This window comes from Nicotiana tabacum, chromosome 17, assembly GCF_000715075.1.
Source record: "Nicotiana tabacum cultivar K326 chromosome 17, ASM71507v2, whole genome shotgun sequence".
NCBI classification, from domain to species: Eukaryota; Viridiplantae; Streptophyta; class Magnoliopsida; order Solanales; family Solanaceae; genus Nicotiana; species Nicotiana tabacum.
This window is the reverse complement of record NC_134096.1, coordinates 133559607-133576745: the sequence shown is the minus strand read 5'-3', so window position 1 is coordinate 133576745 and position 17139 is coordinate 133559607. Positions and strand designations below refer to the sequence as shown.

Sequence of the window (17139 nt, the reverse complement as noted above, 5' to 3'; positions counted from 1 at the left end):
ATCTTCCAACAGGGGTAAACACGGGAGTGGAGTACAAATTCACTAATCCACCATATGTAAAGAGTATGAAAGGAGTTCTCACCTCGATAATCGGAATCGAATAAAAAATAAGAATGGTGCTCCTTTTATTATAAATTAAATCATACCTGTAACTACACCATCTAGTGTATCGGCCTCAACCAATTCATAGCAATTATATCAACGGGTCGGACCTCCACCTCTTAGGCGCCCTCTACCCGCCTGTCTTCCACCCCTAACTGGCTATGCACGTGGAGTATTAACTGGAATAAAGCTTGTAGCCTGAGCGTTCTGATGAAATCCACCCCTCCCAAGTCTGGTACAATTTCTCTTGATGTGCCTAGTATCACCACACTCAAAACAACCCCTCTGCAGGTTCGGCTGCTAACACTGAGTCTGTGCCGGATAACTGGAATAACCATTATAGGAACCCCATACCGGTGGTGCATTAAAAGAACTTACTGGAACACCCCGAGTATTCTGAAATGTAGAATTATTAAGGAAGCGGGAATACCGCAAGTCCCAGCATCATCCCATACAAATCTCAGCTCTTAATCATATACAAGTTTTGGAGAACCTTTCAATACCACATAAATACATCTCAGGCCAAAACTCATATAACACATGACCCCGCAATCTGATCGTTGATGGTGGACTCCCTCACTTGGCGTGAAGCCATAAGACACATTCTGATGATCCACAATACTAACCTTCATCGCTCGTAGGACACCGGTCATAAGAGACCTCAGGCCATTTATTTGGCGCATGTCATCCTCGTGATAGTTAAACTCGCTTCCTCCAGTGCCTTGGTTGTGTATGTACCCTTCGCTAAATAGAAATCCCATACGAACTACATAGTCTCTAATACCACCAACTATTTCAGATCTGCATCCACCTCGTGACCCTACCACAATTGTGATGATTAGGCAATTGATTAAACCTTCTTAAGATCATACTTATTAACCGGGTGTCAGAACCTGCTGCACCCCCATGTGCACAACTGAATGATCTCTAAATACTTCCGCATCCTCGATCTGGATGACACGTTGTAACAATGGTTGAACAACCCTGGCGCCCTTATAACCCCTCTGTAGTATCATAAACCATTGGCGCATAGCTGATACCAAGTGCGCAATTTCATACACGAGTGGATGCAAAAGAACATAAGATAGATGCTTCAAGCTGAATAAATGCCGCACGATAAGGAATGAAAGAAGTAAATTCTTCCTACTAGCTTTGTAGCCTCTCGAAGATAAGTAAAGACGTCTCCGTACCGATCTGCAAGACTCTACTAAACTCGTTCGTGACTCGTAAAACCTATGAACCTAGAGCTCTGAAACCAACTTGTCACGATCCAAAATCCCACCACAGGCGTCGTGATGGCACCTAGTCTCTAAGACTAGGTAAGCCGATTTCTATCACATTTTGAAGCCATCTTTTCAATTAAATAAATAACCAAAACTAACAGCGGAACAAATATGAATGTACAACCTCCCAAGACTGGTAGTACTGAGTCACGAACTCTAACTGAATACATGGAATGATCACGAGGACCGAATATACAATACTGTTTGATTAATAATTAACAGTACAATGAAATGAAAAGACTCCAAGGGACTGCGACGACCAAGCAGCTCTACCTTGAATCCTTACGATCCTGCTTTAACTCTACTCAAGTCCGATATCTCCAATACCTGGTTCTGCACAAAAATGTGTAGAAGTGTAGAATGAGTACACCACGGTCGGTACCCAGTAAGTATCAAGACTAACCTCAATGGAGTAGAGACGAGATACAGTCAAGACACTCACTAGTCTAATAACTTGTGCAATATAGAATGCAAAAATAATAGAAAACAAATAGCAGTAATAGCAGCATCAATCAACTAGTGATTTAAACAGCAAGGTAACAGGAATACCATAAATATTGCTCAAACGAGTAATAAACACAGGTACAGCCAATTAATCAGGTCCTTCAGAATATACATCTTTTATCTAAGTTATTTAATAAAAATCTCTGGAATATAATCCTTTTCAATAAATATATTTCCGAATATAATTTTTTCAAGTAAATATCTTTCGAATATAATTCTTTCAAGTAAATATTTTTCGAATGTAATTCTTTCAAGTAAAAATCTTTCAAATATAATTCTTTCAAGTAAATACCTTTCGAATATAATTCTTTCAAGTAAATATCTTTCAAAAATACTTCTTTCAAGTAAATATCTTTATGATATAATTATTTCAAATAAATATCTTTCTACTATAATTCTTTCGAATAAATATCTTTCAAATATACTTCTCTCAAGTAAATATCTTTATAATATAATTCTTTCAAATAAATATCTTTATAATATAATTCTTTCAAATAAATATCTTTCTAATATAATTCTTTCCAATAAATATCTTTCAAATATACTTCTCTCAAGTAAATATCTTTATAATATAATTCTTTCAAATAGATATCTTTCTAATATAATTCTTTCGAATAAAAGTCACCATGTGACGTATCATTTAACTTTCCTGGCGTGAGGAATACATTCAACAGGAATACATTCAACATATCACATCAAATGGCACGGCAATACCTTCGTGCACTTAGCTCATTCTCACCCAATATATATATATTTGATTCAAATCAATTGGCACGGCAACACCCTTCGTGCATTTATATCTTCCTCACTGTGCATACATATAATAGTACCAACTAGGTGGGAGAAATGCCAATAACAATAAAAGAAATAAAGTGGAGGCACACATGAAACAACAACGACTAAAAGTCACATAGAAAACATAGGTGCACAATAACATCTCAAGATAAAGGCATGAATGTACACAACAAAACGATATCACAATATAATGTATGTCTCTCATCCTCGCCTGCACGAAAACTCCCTTCGTGCCATGAATATATGATAACATAAAAATAATTGCACGGCATCACCCTTCGTGCTTTTACTCTCATCCTCACCTGATAATATAAATGAAATAGCACGGCATCACCCTTCATGCTTTACACTCTCAATGGCACGGCATCACCCTTCTTGCTTTACATTCTCAAATGGTACGGCATCACCCTTCGTGCTTTACACTCTCAAATGGTACGACATCACCCTTCGTGCTTTACACTCTTCCTTACCAAGCACATGTATATAATTAACAAGCAAGGTAGGAAGCATAAATAACATCAAGGAGAGTGTTTAAACCACAACACAATACAATAATTCATATCGCAATTTCCACTGACCACAACCAAATTCCAAATATATAGCAGAATCAATAAATTTGTCAACAAATAGCCCAAGGCTCATAATAAACCTCAAAACAATCAACAGAGGTGAAAAATACTCAGTATAGGGCAACGCCTTCATTAATCCAAATTTTTGATAATTATATTAAATCCTCAATTTAAACTAATTAATAAATATTTGCAGATAAGGGTTCCATCATGGATTTAATTCCAAGAAAATATCAAATCAATAAACACACGGAATTCACGTAAAATCCAAGTGACAATAACACTAAATTTATTATATAAAATGCAAATTTGACAAACAAGGAACGAGGCGTGATAATTCAAGGATTTACTAATGCCAACAATTATCTAATTTAATACATAAGAATGCCTAAAACTTTAAATCAAGAAAATTTTCACATATAAGCCCAAGAACGTACTCGTCACCTCGCGTACTCAGCTTTTCTCATTTTACAAATGGCACATAAGACTCGATGCCTAAGGGGTAATTCCCCAACTCGAGGTTAATCAAGACACTTACTTTTTTGAAGTTATGCCGATATTCCAAAATTGTATTCTTTCTTGAATTGACCTCCAGACCGCCCAAATCTATCCAAATTAATTGTATAACTTCATTAAAATTCATTGGAAATAATTTCGGATAATAATACGTCGACTTAAAAAATTTATTCCAAAAAAGTCAACGCGGGACTCGCCTCTCGGAACATGACATAATTTTCATGAAATCCGAACATCGATTCCGATACGAGTTCAATCACAACAATTTTATCGAATTCCAATAACAAATCGACCTCCAAATCATAAATTTAAACTAAAAGGGTTTTCTAAATTTTTCAACCCAATTCACTAATTTAGTAATAAAAACAATAATAGATTCATGTAATTTAACCAAAATCAAGTTAGGAATTCTTACCCCAATATTTTTCTCGAAAATCTATCGAAAAGTCGCCTCACCCGAGATTCCTTGGTCCAAAAATGGAAGAATGAGACGAATTTGGTCTTTATTCTGCTGCCCAGGGGTTTGTTCTTCGCGTTCGTGAGACTCCCCTCGCGTTCGCGATGAACAAATTTTTCAAAAGTCATTTTCAAACTCATTTCAGACAGCCTTTAGTATAATGGTCATAACATCTTGTACAAAACTCTAAATGATAAATGGTTTGACTTTCTGAAAACTAGACTCCAAGGACTATAACTTGTATTTGTTGCTCATCTCCCAATTCCTAATAGATTATGAGATATAAGCCTTTAAATTCAGCCTTGTACAACAGATATTTCCAAACTCTTCCCGAACAGCCTATAGTATATCCACCATAACTTTTTGTACACAACTCCAAATGACATATGCTTTATCTTTTTGAAAACTAGACAAAAAGAGCTACAACTTTTATTTTTCTATCATCTCCAAATTTCTTATAGATTGCGAGATATGAGCCTCTAAATTCAGACGACGAACAACAAAAGTTCCTTCTCCGGGAACCCGATAACCTCTTCGCAGACGCGAAGAACAAAGTCCTAACAGCAAAATCCTTCTTCGCGAACGCGAGAGGCTCCTCACGAACGCGAGAGGCTCCTCGCGAATGCGAAGAACAACACCAGAACCAGCAACCATCAGTATCAAAATACCCAAACTTGGTCCGGAACCATCCCGAATCAAACCCGAGGCCCCCGGGACCCCGTCCAATCGTACCAACCAATCCCAATACATAACACGAACCTGCTCAAGGCCTCAAATCAAATCAAACAACATCAAAGCCACGAATCATACCCCAATTCAAGCCTAATGAACTTTGAAATTTCAAATTCTATATCTTGTGCCGAAACACATCAAATCAATCTGGAATGACTTTGAATTTTTTACACAAGTCATAATTGACATAACGAAGCTATTTCAATTTTCAAAATCGGATTTTGGCCCCGATATCAAAAAGTCAACCCCCGGTCAAAGTTTTCAAAAATTTGACTTTCACCATTTCAAGCTTAATTCCACTACGGACCTCTAAATATTTTTTCGGACACACTCCTAAGTCCAAAATCACCCAACGGAGCTAACGAAACTGACGAAACTCCATTATCGAGTCGTCTTCACACATTTTTGACTATGGTCAAAATCCTAAGACTTAAGCTTCCGTTTTAGGGACCAAGTGTCCCAAATCACCCCGAATCATCCGGTAACTGAATTCAATCGCGCATGCAAGTCAATACACATAATACAAAGCTGCTCAAGACCTTAAGTCGTTGAACTGGACGTTAATTCTTTAAAACGACAAGTCTGGTCGTTACAGTCGGTCGGAAATCTCATTTTGTTTCCCCGAGAAATTCAAAATTTACGACCGAGTTCGGTCGGAAATTTCAAATGAAATCTGCAGAATCTTGAAATTTCCGACCGAAGTCGGTCGGAAATGTCTTTTTAATTTTTTTTTTTTTTTTAGTATATCGACCGATTTCGGTCGGTGTATTACAATTTACAAATAATTATAAAATTATAATATATTTAAAATTCTAACCGATGTCGGTCGCTATTTGAAAAATTAATTTTTTTTAATTAATACCGGCCAATTTCGGACGGTAGTTTTATCTCTGTTGTCAGTCAACACATTGAAATAACCGACCATTTTCGGTCAGAAAATTTTGACCGATTTCGGTCGCAACACCTTAGCGACCATTATTTTTCGACTAATTAAAAGCGGTCGGAAATCGGTCGCTTTTCCTTAAGTTCTGACCGATATCGGTCGGTTTTCTTGGACGAAATTATGCAGTTTTCTAGTAGTAATTGAAAAGGGAGAAAAAATGGCGCGGCACATATAAAGAAGAGCACAAGTTTATATGATACACATATTTTTGAGTTCGACGATGATACTTGACCCAAAGAACAAATACGTGTTGATCAACCAAACCAAACAACATTTGTCATGATCTTGAGTAGGGGTGTACATGAGTCGGGTTGATTCAGTTTTTATCAAAACCAAATCAAACCAACTATATCGATTTTGATTGGTTCTATTTTGTTCGTTTTTTCGGGTTTTATTTTATTATATGAATATTACTTCAATCGTACTTTGTTAAAGTTATAGATAAAGTTTTGATAAGTAAATATATATTTAGTAAAAATTTAAAAACTAACGAACATATGAAATATTAATATATTCTTATGAGAGATTTATTTTTAGTAACATATAATAGTTATTTTCTTAATCGTCTAACAATATTTTTTTCTCTGATTTATGCTTTCAAGGTTAATCGAGTTTAATAATTAAACCGAAAAATCCATATGAAACCTAAATAATGATGTGTTCTATTTAATTTTAAAATTATCGATGAAAGACCATTTCAAATTCGAAAAGATATAAAAGTTTAATAGATCTTGACCTATGAATATAGAAGAACAAAGAGATTGGCGTATTTCAATAACACTTGATAAGATAGTAATAACAAATATTATTTAAAGTAAATAACAATAGATGCACTTCATAGTTCTATTAAATATTACATCCCATGAGAAAATCACAAATATTTCTAGGTATGTTTTAAAGAAAATTCTATATAAAGTCTTAAAAGTGTATATAAAAATTATATATTTATATATCAGTTTAGTTCGATTTGTTTTCCTCAATACCAAACCAAATCAAACCAAACTGTATTGGTGGAAAAAGTCATAACACGTGGAACGATATTAAACTGATGAGGCATGACGCGTGGAGCGTGGATATCAGTAACTCATTTTCTTTTAGATATTGACTTTGACCGGAAAATCTATTTTTGGTTAAACAAATTGGTTCTGTTACCGGGAATCTAATAATCTTTTCATTTTCCAAATTCTAATTTTTATCAACCAACTATATCAACTGCTAACGAAAATAACCAATTGAACCAACAAGGTGGAGCTCCACCACTTCTTTCTCCAATGATATCCCCTTATCAATCTCGTGGAGGTTCACCTGAAAGGTCTATATCGCGCGCTAATGATCAACAAGGAGATGAACAAACTGTAGATCAGGACACTCTAAAGCAATTGATTGCAGAACACGTGAATAGTTCTCCACAAGCTTTTGTTAAAGGATTTCCCAACGCGCCACAAACTCCTCCACTGGTCAATACAACAACCCTAGAAGACCCACGCTCAGGACTTGACAACTCTGGAAGTGGAGGAATTCCAAACGAATCTCGTGATGGAGGGTTAGATACACCAAATAATTCTAATCTATAAAGTTTGGTACTAACTTTGCAGAAACAACTGAAGGAGCAGAACAATTGCTTAGAGCAAATACCTGGTGTGCCACCCGTGATCAAAGGGGTGGATATTGACAAGTATTCACAAGAGCCTTGGAAGCCAAGTGCAACGCCTTTGCCAATTCCTAAGAAGTTTAAAATTCCTGATATTCCAAAATATGATGGAACGACTGACCCTCGAGATCACATAACTGCATTCACAACTGGTGTGAAAGGCAACGATTTAACCAAGCAAGAAATTGAATCGGTTTTGGTTAAAAAATTTGGTGAAACACTTACGAAAGGAGCATTACCATGGTATTCTCTTTTACCTGAAAACTCTATTGATTCTTTTGCTGAGCTCAGAAGGTTAAACAAAGTATGTGTACAACAGATACAACACAAAGTTACAGATAGAAGAAGATACCGTCGCACAACCAAGAACCAATGAAAGAGCAGGATCGAAACTTTCAGAATCAGAAAAAAGGATCAGAAAAAATAAGTACGAACCTTACATGGGACATGCTGGGCAAGACCCTCGATATAAACAAGAAAACACACGATTCGACTCAAGACCAAGGCAAAACGATACGAGTTCATCATCTAGGTTTAGAAAGGAACGGGATGCACGAGGCAACGATTCCGGTACACATGCAAGGTTAGGAGATTATAACTTTAATGTCAGCACCTTCGAGTTAGTAGCTGTTTTAAGAATTATGGGAGATAAGAGCAATGGCCTAAAGAAATGAGATCAGACCCAAGCAAATGAAATACAAATTTCTAGTGTGAGTTCCACAATGATCATGGCCATAGAACAACAGATTGTAGACTACTGCAGGGAGAGGTCGAGCACTTATTGATGCAAGGTTATCTAACTGACCTATTCAGCGAGAAAGGAAGACATTCATATGTGAAGAACAAACAAGAGCCCCCGAAACCTCCATCACCAAAAAGAACAGTTAATGTGATAACTGGGGAGATGAGGTCAATGGTGTAACTTATACAGCTGCAAAAGAGACATCAAAAGTCACAGTTACTCATGGGAAGCGAGTTCGCCAAGTCTTGGATGGAGACAATGTAATATTTGATGATGAAGATGCAGACGGCTTGATAATTCCTCACAATGATGCACTAGTAATATCTTTACTTGTACAGGATACTAATGTAGAACAAGTTTTGATTGATCCAGGTAGTTCAGTAAATATCATTTTACTAAGGGTGGTGAACAAAATGCAAGATAATGACAAGGTGATACCAAAGGCACGGTCCTTGACCAAGTTTGATAATTCAAGTGTTATAACAAAAGGGGAAATTTTGCTCACCACTTTTGCAGAAGAAGTTGTTAAGGATACGAAGTTCCAGGTGGTAGACGCTGACATAGCATATAATATAATTATGGGAAGACCATGGATTCACGATATGGACGTCGTCCCATCCAAATTACATCAGGTTATCAATTTTCCTTCACACTGGGGAATCTGTCAAATCCGTGGAGATCAACAAGCTTCAAGAAGTATCAACTCAGTGGTGGTTCGAGCAAGGTAATCAACGACGCAGATGCAAAATAGCAACTACAGAACTCAGTTGAGGATATTGGTGCAAAAACCTCAACTGAAGGCATACTAGGACAGATTGATGTTGATTCAAGACTTGATATTATTCAAGAGCCAGAAGAAAATAAAAATATTAAGACAACTACTAAAGAACTCAAAGCTATAGTGCTATTTACACATTGGCCAGAAAGAAAAGTTTACGTCGGAGCAAATTTAAGCCTAGGAATGAAGTTAAACAAATTTTTACAAGCTAACTTAGATTGCTTCGCTTGGTCTCATTCAGATATGACAGGTATACCACCGAGGTAATGACTCACAAATTGAGTGAGGACCCATCATACCCACCTGTCAAGCAGAAGAAGAGGAAACAATGATCCTTCAAAAATCAGGTAATCCAAGATGATGTACAAAAGCTTATGAAAATTGGTTCGATACGAGAGGTAAAGTACCCTAACTGGTTAGCTAATACCGTAGTAGTTCCTAAAAAGAATGGAATTTGTGTAGATTGTACTGATCTAAATAAACCTTACCCTAAAGATTCATTTCCTTTGCAACATATAAATCAACTAATCGATTCTACCGCTGGACATGAAATTTTGAGTTTTTAGATGCGTATTCAGGATATAACCAAATAAAAATGGACCCCCTAGATGAAGAAAAAACTTCGTTTATCACAGACATGGGGACTTGCTGTTATAAAGTCATGCACTTTGGTTTAAAAAATGTTGGAGCCACGTATCAAAGGTTGGTGACTAAAATATTTCAAGAACACTTGGGAAAAACTATTGAAGTTTACATTGACGATATGTTGGTCAAGTCGACACAGGCGGGAGATCATTTTCAACACTTATCAGACACTTTCGAGATTCTCCGCAAATACAATATGAAGCTAAATCTAGAAAAATGCGCTTTTGGCGTGGCTTCAGGTAAGTTTTTAGGCTTTCTCGTTTCTAACAAGGGTATTGAAGTGAATCCTGTGCAGATCAAAGCTATCGAGGAAATACCAGAGATACTCACGAGCAAAAAAGAAGTGCAGAGATTAACAAGAAAAATAGGAGCCCTAGAGAGGTTTATATCAAAGTCATCAGAAAAGAGTTTAAATTCTTTTTAGTATTGAAAAAGCAGACACAATTTGAATGGACTGACGAATGCCAACAAGCCCTTAAGGACCTAAAATTATATCTGTCAAATCCGCCTTTGCTAGCCAAACCAAAAGACGGTAAAAGGCTTCTCATTTATCTTGTTGTGTCAGAAGTAGCAGTAAGTGTGGTATTGGTACGAGAGGATAAAGGTAAGCAATCCCCAATTTATTATCTTAATAAATCTTTGTTAGATGCTGAGACACGGTATCCACATTTGGAAAAGCTTGCTTTAGCGTTAATCATGGCATCTAAGAAGTTAAGGCCTTATTTTCAATGTCATCCTATTTTTGTAATAGATGCTTTCCCCCTGAGGAATATATTGTATAAACATGAATTATCATGTAGGTTAGCTAAATGGGCAATAGAAATCAGTGAGTATGATATCATATATCAGCCTAGAACTGCGATAAAATTGCAGGTTTTAGCAGATTTTGTAGCGGACTTCAGCGTGAATTTAGTTCCTGAAGCAGAAAAGGAACTACTTGTATTCATCGGATCTAATCCGAGGACTTGGACTTTATTTACCGATGGTTCTTCAAACGTTAAAGGAGCGTGTTTAGGAATTATACTAATTCCACCTTTAGGGGAAGTAATAAGACAAACAATAAAGTGTTATCCAATCACTAACAATGAGGCAGAGTACGAAGCTGTGATTACATGTTTAGAACTAGCATGAGAACTTGGTATAGAGAAGATTGGGATCAAATGTGACTTCGTAGTTGGTGGTTAACCAGATGCAGGGGACTTACGTGGCAATAGAAACATGAATGCAACAATACCTGGAAAAGGTACGAGAATTACTTAGACAATTTCAGTCGTGGAAGGTCGTGCAGATACCCCGGGAAGAGAATGCAGAAGCAGATGCATTGGCAAATCTTGCGTCTGTCACGGATGTAACAAATGCAGAAAATGCTATCGTGATATATTTGTTTCATTTGACACTTGACCAAGACAAGAGCGAGGTAAATTTTAATAATCTAACTTGGGATTGGAGGAACGCATTTGTGAACTTTTTGCAGTATGAAAACTTGCCCAAGGACAAGAGAAAGTCACAGTTGCTTTGCCAAAAAGCCGCATTGTATTGCTTAATTCATGAAAATTTATATCGAAATATGTTTGGCGGAGCTTTAGCACGATGCCTCGGCCCATCGTAAACGGAGTATGTGATGAGAGAAGTACATGAGGGGCACTGAGGCAATCATGCTGGGGAAGATCATTGGTAAAGACAGTAATAAGAGCAGGGTATTATTGGCCAAAAATGGAAGAAGAAGCAGAAAGCTTTGTAGCCAAGTGTAATAAATGTCAGCGATATGCTAGTAACATGCACCGCCCGGTAGAACTGTAAAATTCAGTTATTTCACCATCGCCTTTCATGAAGTGTGGCATAGATATTGTAGGCCCGTTGCCTCAAGCTAAGGGAAAGATACAATTTCTATTAGTTTTAACAGATTATTTTTCAAATGGGTAGAAGTAGGTGCATTCAAACAGGTGTGGGAAAAAGAAGTCTGGGACTTTGTTTGGAGAAACATTATCTGTCGATTTGGAGTTCCAAAGGAAATCGTGTGTGGCAATGGCCCGCAGTTCATAGGTACTAAAATCACAGATTTTTTTCAAAGTTGGCAGATCAAGCGGATTATGTATGCACCTTACCACCCTGCAGCTAATGGGCAAGTTGAGTCGACAAACAAAGTTATCAATAGTAACTTGAAGAAGAGATTAGAAGAATCAAAAGGCAAATGGCCAGAAGTGTTACCGGGGTTGTTGTGGGTCTATCGAACAATAGCAAAAACAAATACTGGTGAGACTTCATTTTCTCTTGTTTATGGTTCAGAAGCTTTAATTTCGGTAGAGATAGGTGAACCAAGTACGAGATACACACATCTTACTGAGGAAGCAAATAAGGAGGAGATGCGAGTAAATTTAGATCTATTAGAAGAAAGGAGAGAAGCAACATTAATTAGAATGGCGGCTCAAAAACAAATGATTGAGCGATATTACAACAGGAAAGCTAATTTGGGATACTTCAAGATTGGGGACTTCGTCCTCAAAAAGGTATTCCGATCGACAAAGGCGGCCAACGCGGGAAAGTTTAGTCTAAATTGGGAAGGCCCTTATAAGATTCGTGGTATCGCTGGAAAGGGAGCATACGAGTTGAAAACCATGGATGAAAAAGTACTACCGTTAAACTGGAATGCAGTTCACTTGAAGAAGTACTACTTCTAGACGAGGAAAGTACCCATGGTCAAGTATCACGCAAGTTCAATTTTGTGTTTGTTCTTTTAAATTTTACTAAACATTTTAGATGATAGATAAAAAGCTAGCCCGTACCAAATGATGATATTGGACCCGAAAGGCACGCAGAATACCAAATTATTCCCGGTCTAGGTTGCAAACTTTTTGATGGAAAAAAGGTGATGCAGTCATCATCTAAATAAATATCTCCGAGTCCCGTTCGTATTTTTCTTTTTAGGGAATGGGCCAAAAGAAAGGAGTAATCCAGTGTTCGAGATTTCATACTTCAAGGCTCAAACATTGGGGGGACAATGCATATAGAAGAAAGCAAAAGTCGCGAAAAGACATACTTCAGTTTAGCCTGAATCAAAAACCTTGAAGAAACAAACCTCTTGAATTTTTCAAAGGAGTGTGAACTCGCGAAAAGGATGCAAGATATTACATGTTCCTACGAGTTTTAGGTTAAGGCCAAAATTTAGTCACGGGATAATAGACACAATTTTGTATTTTTAAATCTGCTACAATAAAAGCAGTTGTGAAAGTGTTGTATGAGCAATCATAAAAATAATGTATAAAATTTATTTGAAAGTTCAAGACATAAAATTTATTCAAATTATTTCTTTTTTCATGTCTACTTCATGTTTCATATATTTGCACCAATATGAAGATAAGACGTCATATTCATCAGTATCGTTAACATAAAAGGGCCCTCTTTTATTAAAACCCGTGTTTATCAAAGCCACAAATTGTTAAGGCATTTTTAAATGCAAGAAAAAGCTCAAACATCAAAAAATCAAAGAGCATAATATGTGGCAAAAGCAACCGAAACGTTTATAAAAACAAAAAGTTGATGATTTGTCATTAAATTCCAAAATTAAGCTAAGGTAAAAAACAACATACGGAAGTCCCAAATAAAAGCTGACAAAAAAAAATCGGGGAAAGGAGAAAACTAAGGAGCATCATCAACGGGAGAAGAAGGATTAACTTGACAAGAAGAGGCTTGAACATCAGCTCTACCAGGAACAAGTCCATCCCCATCACCCTTGGAACCTTCATCTTCGGGTGAGGAAAAGCTTTGACATTGCTGAGTTTTATCGATTGCTTCTTTAGCCCTAGTAATCTCAGCATTATGGTCAAAACCATCATAGTTGTCTTTAATTAGAGTCTCGAGGCAAGTGTTCAAAAAGGCCCAGCTCACATCCAACGATAACTTATCCTCGAGAGCCTCATAATCCTTCTCCCACTGATCAACCTCAGCTCTGAACTCTTCTTTTTCTGCTTCCGAGGCATCAAAGGCTGTCTTCAAAGGAGCAAAAGAACTTTCCAAGAATTGAATTTTATCTGCAGAGGCGCGAAGATCTTCCTGAGATTGGGTGAGCGTCTGAACCAATTCTCCCGCGTAAACCTCTTTTTGATTGAGGAGTTCTTTTAAAATCCTTATCTCTTTAGTTGCCTTGGAAAGTTGTTCAGCAAAAGAGGATTCCAATATATACTTGTCCTTCCCAACCTAATTGGAAGAGGCTTTTTCAACCGCTAACTCGGTAGAAACCATCCTCATTTGACGCTTCAAAGCGTTCTTCTCTTCTGCAAGAACTTCTTTTTCCAGTTGAAGACCTTCGAATTGTTCCTTCCAATTGTTATCCTCAGTGCATGATTCCATAACTTGCTGGTCAGCTTGAGAAACGTTTTTCATAAGCTCGGTACCAATCAAATTAATCTACAAAAAGACAAATGAGGAAGAGTTATGAATGAGGAAGAAAAAAGAACATAAATATAAGCTTGTGCCTTCAAAGAAGAATGAACAATGTCATTCATTAAAGTCAATGAGTTGTGGCTTTCTAATTTCTTCTTCTCTACGGGGCCAATCAATGGCTTCAACCACATGTCTGCTTGACCAGATTTCCTCAGCAAGCTCCCATCTTCAGGGAACTCAATTACAACTTTTTTCATCTCCCTCCTACTGCTAGAAGGTTCGGCCTCTGTATGAGAAACAACCACAGGAGTAACAACGGGTGTAACGTCAGGCAAAGGCACTGAGGGGTTGATGGTAGATGAAGTTAGAAGGGAAGCAAGAGGCAATTCTTCAGAGACATGCCCAAAAGATTCTTCACCCTCGAAGCCTTGAGCGAACAATCTACCAACGGAACTTGGTGGGGGATCAACAACATCTTCATCAGAAATTATTAAAGGAACATTCTCTGGCTCATCTATGAGTTTGAAAGGAATTGCACTGGAGGGAAGGTCATGAGATGGGGGTGCCTCATCATCAGAAATCATGCGTCTCCTGACGCATGGCTTTCTTACCAAAGATCCTTCCTCTATTTCTTCTTTATCATTAGAGCCACAGGTTTCGTCAGTTTTCCTTTTGGAGGAAGAAGCACTCAGAATTTGTTCCTGAGCAAGACTCACGGAAAGTATAGTTGATGGAATAGATGCGGGGTTAATACCACGAATAGAAAATCCTAACAAAAAGGAAAGGAAAAGATGAGAAATTCTTGCGCAAACAAGTAAAAGGAAAAGAAAAACTATGAAGCTAAAATGTACCGTGTGTCTTCATTTCCCAACCAAAATTTTGGGAAAGAAATTTTCAAGATCTTTTGTCCATAGGGGCAACAGTTAACATCTTTTCTACCCAAGCACGAAAGTCGATAATCTCATCAAAGACTTCCATGGTTGCTACAAGACGGGTACGTGATTACATGAAATTATGTAAGATATATAGAAAAAGAAAAAGAAGAAGAAAACTTACATGCAAAATTCTATTTTTCTGGGAAAGACATAATTTCTTCACCCACTAATCCACTAGTGGGAGCAGTAACGAAACGGGCATACCAGCCACGGTCTCGATCATCTTGAGGGCTAACCAACACCCTCTTACTTCTAGCCACGAGAAAAAAGACCCCTTCACGAAATAGCTTGGGGGAGTAAAGGTGAATCAAGTGTCAAAAGATAAAAGGGACAGAAACCAGATCTGACAAATAACGAAGGCAAGCTATAGTCCTCCATACAATGGGGCCAATCTGGCCAAGACACACATTGAAGTAACGACAAAACTCAATGATTACTGGATCAATAGGAGGCTTAAACCCCAAAGTAAAAGGGTAGGTATAGTAAAAGGGTAGGTATAAACAAAAGAGTAACCGACATGATAAGAGGTGATTCTCTGATTTGGCACCAGGGACTAAAATTAGGAAATCTGGTTTCCAATGGCACTCTCGTCGAACCAAGAAAAGAAGACCGGTAGTGATCAAACTCGGGTAAAGTTCAACAGGGTTGAGGGAAACTATAGAAGAAACTTGATTTCTCATGGTTTCACGATCAGTTACAAAAGAAAATTCTTGGGGAACAATTTTTGCAACTGTAGGTTCACACACAGGTTCATTTAAATCTTTATTCCTATAAAAAGATCTGGGAATTAAAAGAGCCCTAGGTTTAGAAGAAGATGGCCTAACAGAACTACTTTGAAGAGGAGCCACGGTTAGATAGTGAACCAAGACTACGAAGTCTATCACCTCTCCTACTTCTAGTAGGGGCAGTAGAAGGGGCAAGTTCATCAACAATTACAACTTTGCAAGGATTTGGCATTGTCGAAGACATGATTATCCATGAAAATATAGAGGAAAGGATGCAGAAATACAAAGAAAGAGTAATGTAATGGATGCTGAAGAAGGAAGACTCCAAGAAATAAAAAAGAATAAAGTATTTATAAGAAGATACGACCATCGTTAAAGAATGAAGTAATGTAATTGGTCATTATGAAGCATCTTAATGGAACCGTCACTTCATGACTGGCACAACCATAGGGAAAGAACCCTAAAAGGCGCGGAGAAACTGCAGAACCAATCGTAAAAAGCTACGTGGCGTAGGCGTTAAATAAATGTGACAAGCGACACATCGATTCTGAAAAAGACATGATGATGCTCGAGAAGCGGCGGCAAGGAATTCCTGCCATAAAAACTTACCACTTCCCGAATATTCAATTGAGAATATTCATAATGTGGGGGGACTATCTGTATTGGTGGAAAAAGTCATGACACGTGGAACGACATTAAGCTGAGGAGGCATGACGCGTGGAGCGTCGATATAGCGACAAGTGGCATTCTCAATTAAATGAACTAAGAATGCGCGGAAGGTATGGGAGAAACACCCACGGGGTAACATAAAAGAAAAGAACTGAGCATGACAGTTGTCAAAGGAAAAACAGGAACAAAATGAATGAAGATTGCAAAGAAGAGAAGATACATGAACTAGAAGTAAATAAGGAAGGGAAATCAGGAGTAGTTATAAGGAATCTTTAGTCATAAATATGCTAGTTACGGTTATCTATGGTAATAGGCAATCAATACAGTTAATGCCCTCAATTAGTCCAAATTAAGTATGAGAACGTTACGATTGTATGCTCATATATAAGGATGAGAATTCTATTTGTAAAGACATGTGACAATTATTACTAAAATTCATACTATAATTCTTTGCTTACTCTCAAAATTTTCAGCCTTGATTTTGGGAAGTGTTTGTCAATTCATTCCTCATTTTTCTTTGTTAATTATTTCCATCATTTCTTTTATTTGTCTTAAGATTATTGAAAAAGTGAAGTAAAACTTGATTATTAGTAACTCATTTTTTTTCTAGATATTGACTTTGACCGGAAAATCTATTTTTGGTTAAACACAAACCTAATCGAATTTTTTTAATTGGTTTGGTACTATGATTTTTCGGTTTAATGGGGTTTTCC

At 37.2% G+C, this 17139-nt stretch overlaps 1 protein-coding gene across 1 annotated transcript; it reads left to right on the top strand.

The window, feature by feature from the left end:
• Positions 1 to 10939: 10939 nt before the first annotated feature.
• On the top strand, positions 10940 to 12395 carry LOC142172122 (uncharacterized). Its single transcript, XM_075235898.1, has 2 exons — positions 10940 to 11134; positions 11796 to 12395. Exons 1-2 carry the CDS (start codon positions 10940 to 10942, stop codon positions 12393 to 12395), a joined length of 795 nt encoding a protein of 264 aa, XP_075091999.1.
• The last annotated feature ends 4744 nt before the right edge of the window (positions 12396 to 17139 follow it).

Bases quoted from the DNA above. Each gene is read 5' to 3' on its own strand.
- LOC142172122 (XM_075235898.1), top strand. From the start codon at position 10,940: ATGCAACAATACCTGGAAAAGGTACGAGAATTACTTAGACAATTTCAG. The intron at 11,135-11,795 runs GTAAATTTTAAT...CAAAGTTGGCAG, and splicing joins TTGACCAAGACAAGAGCGAG to ATCAAGCGGATTATGTATGC.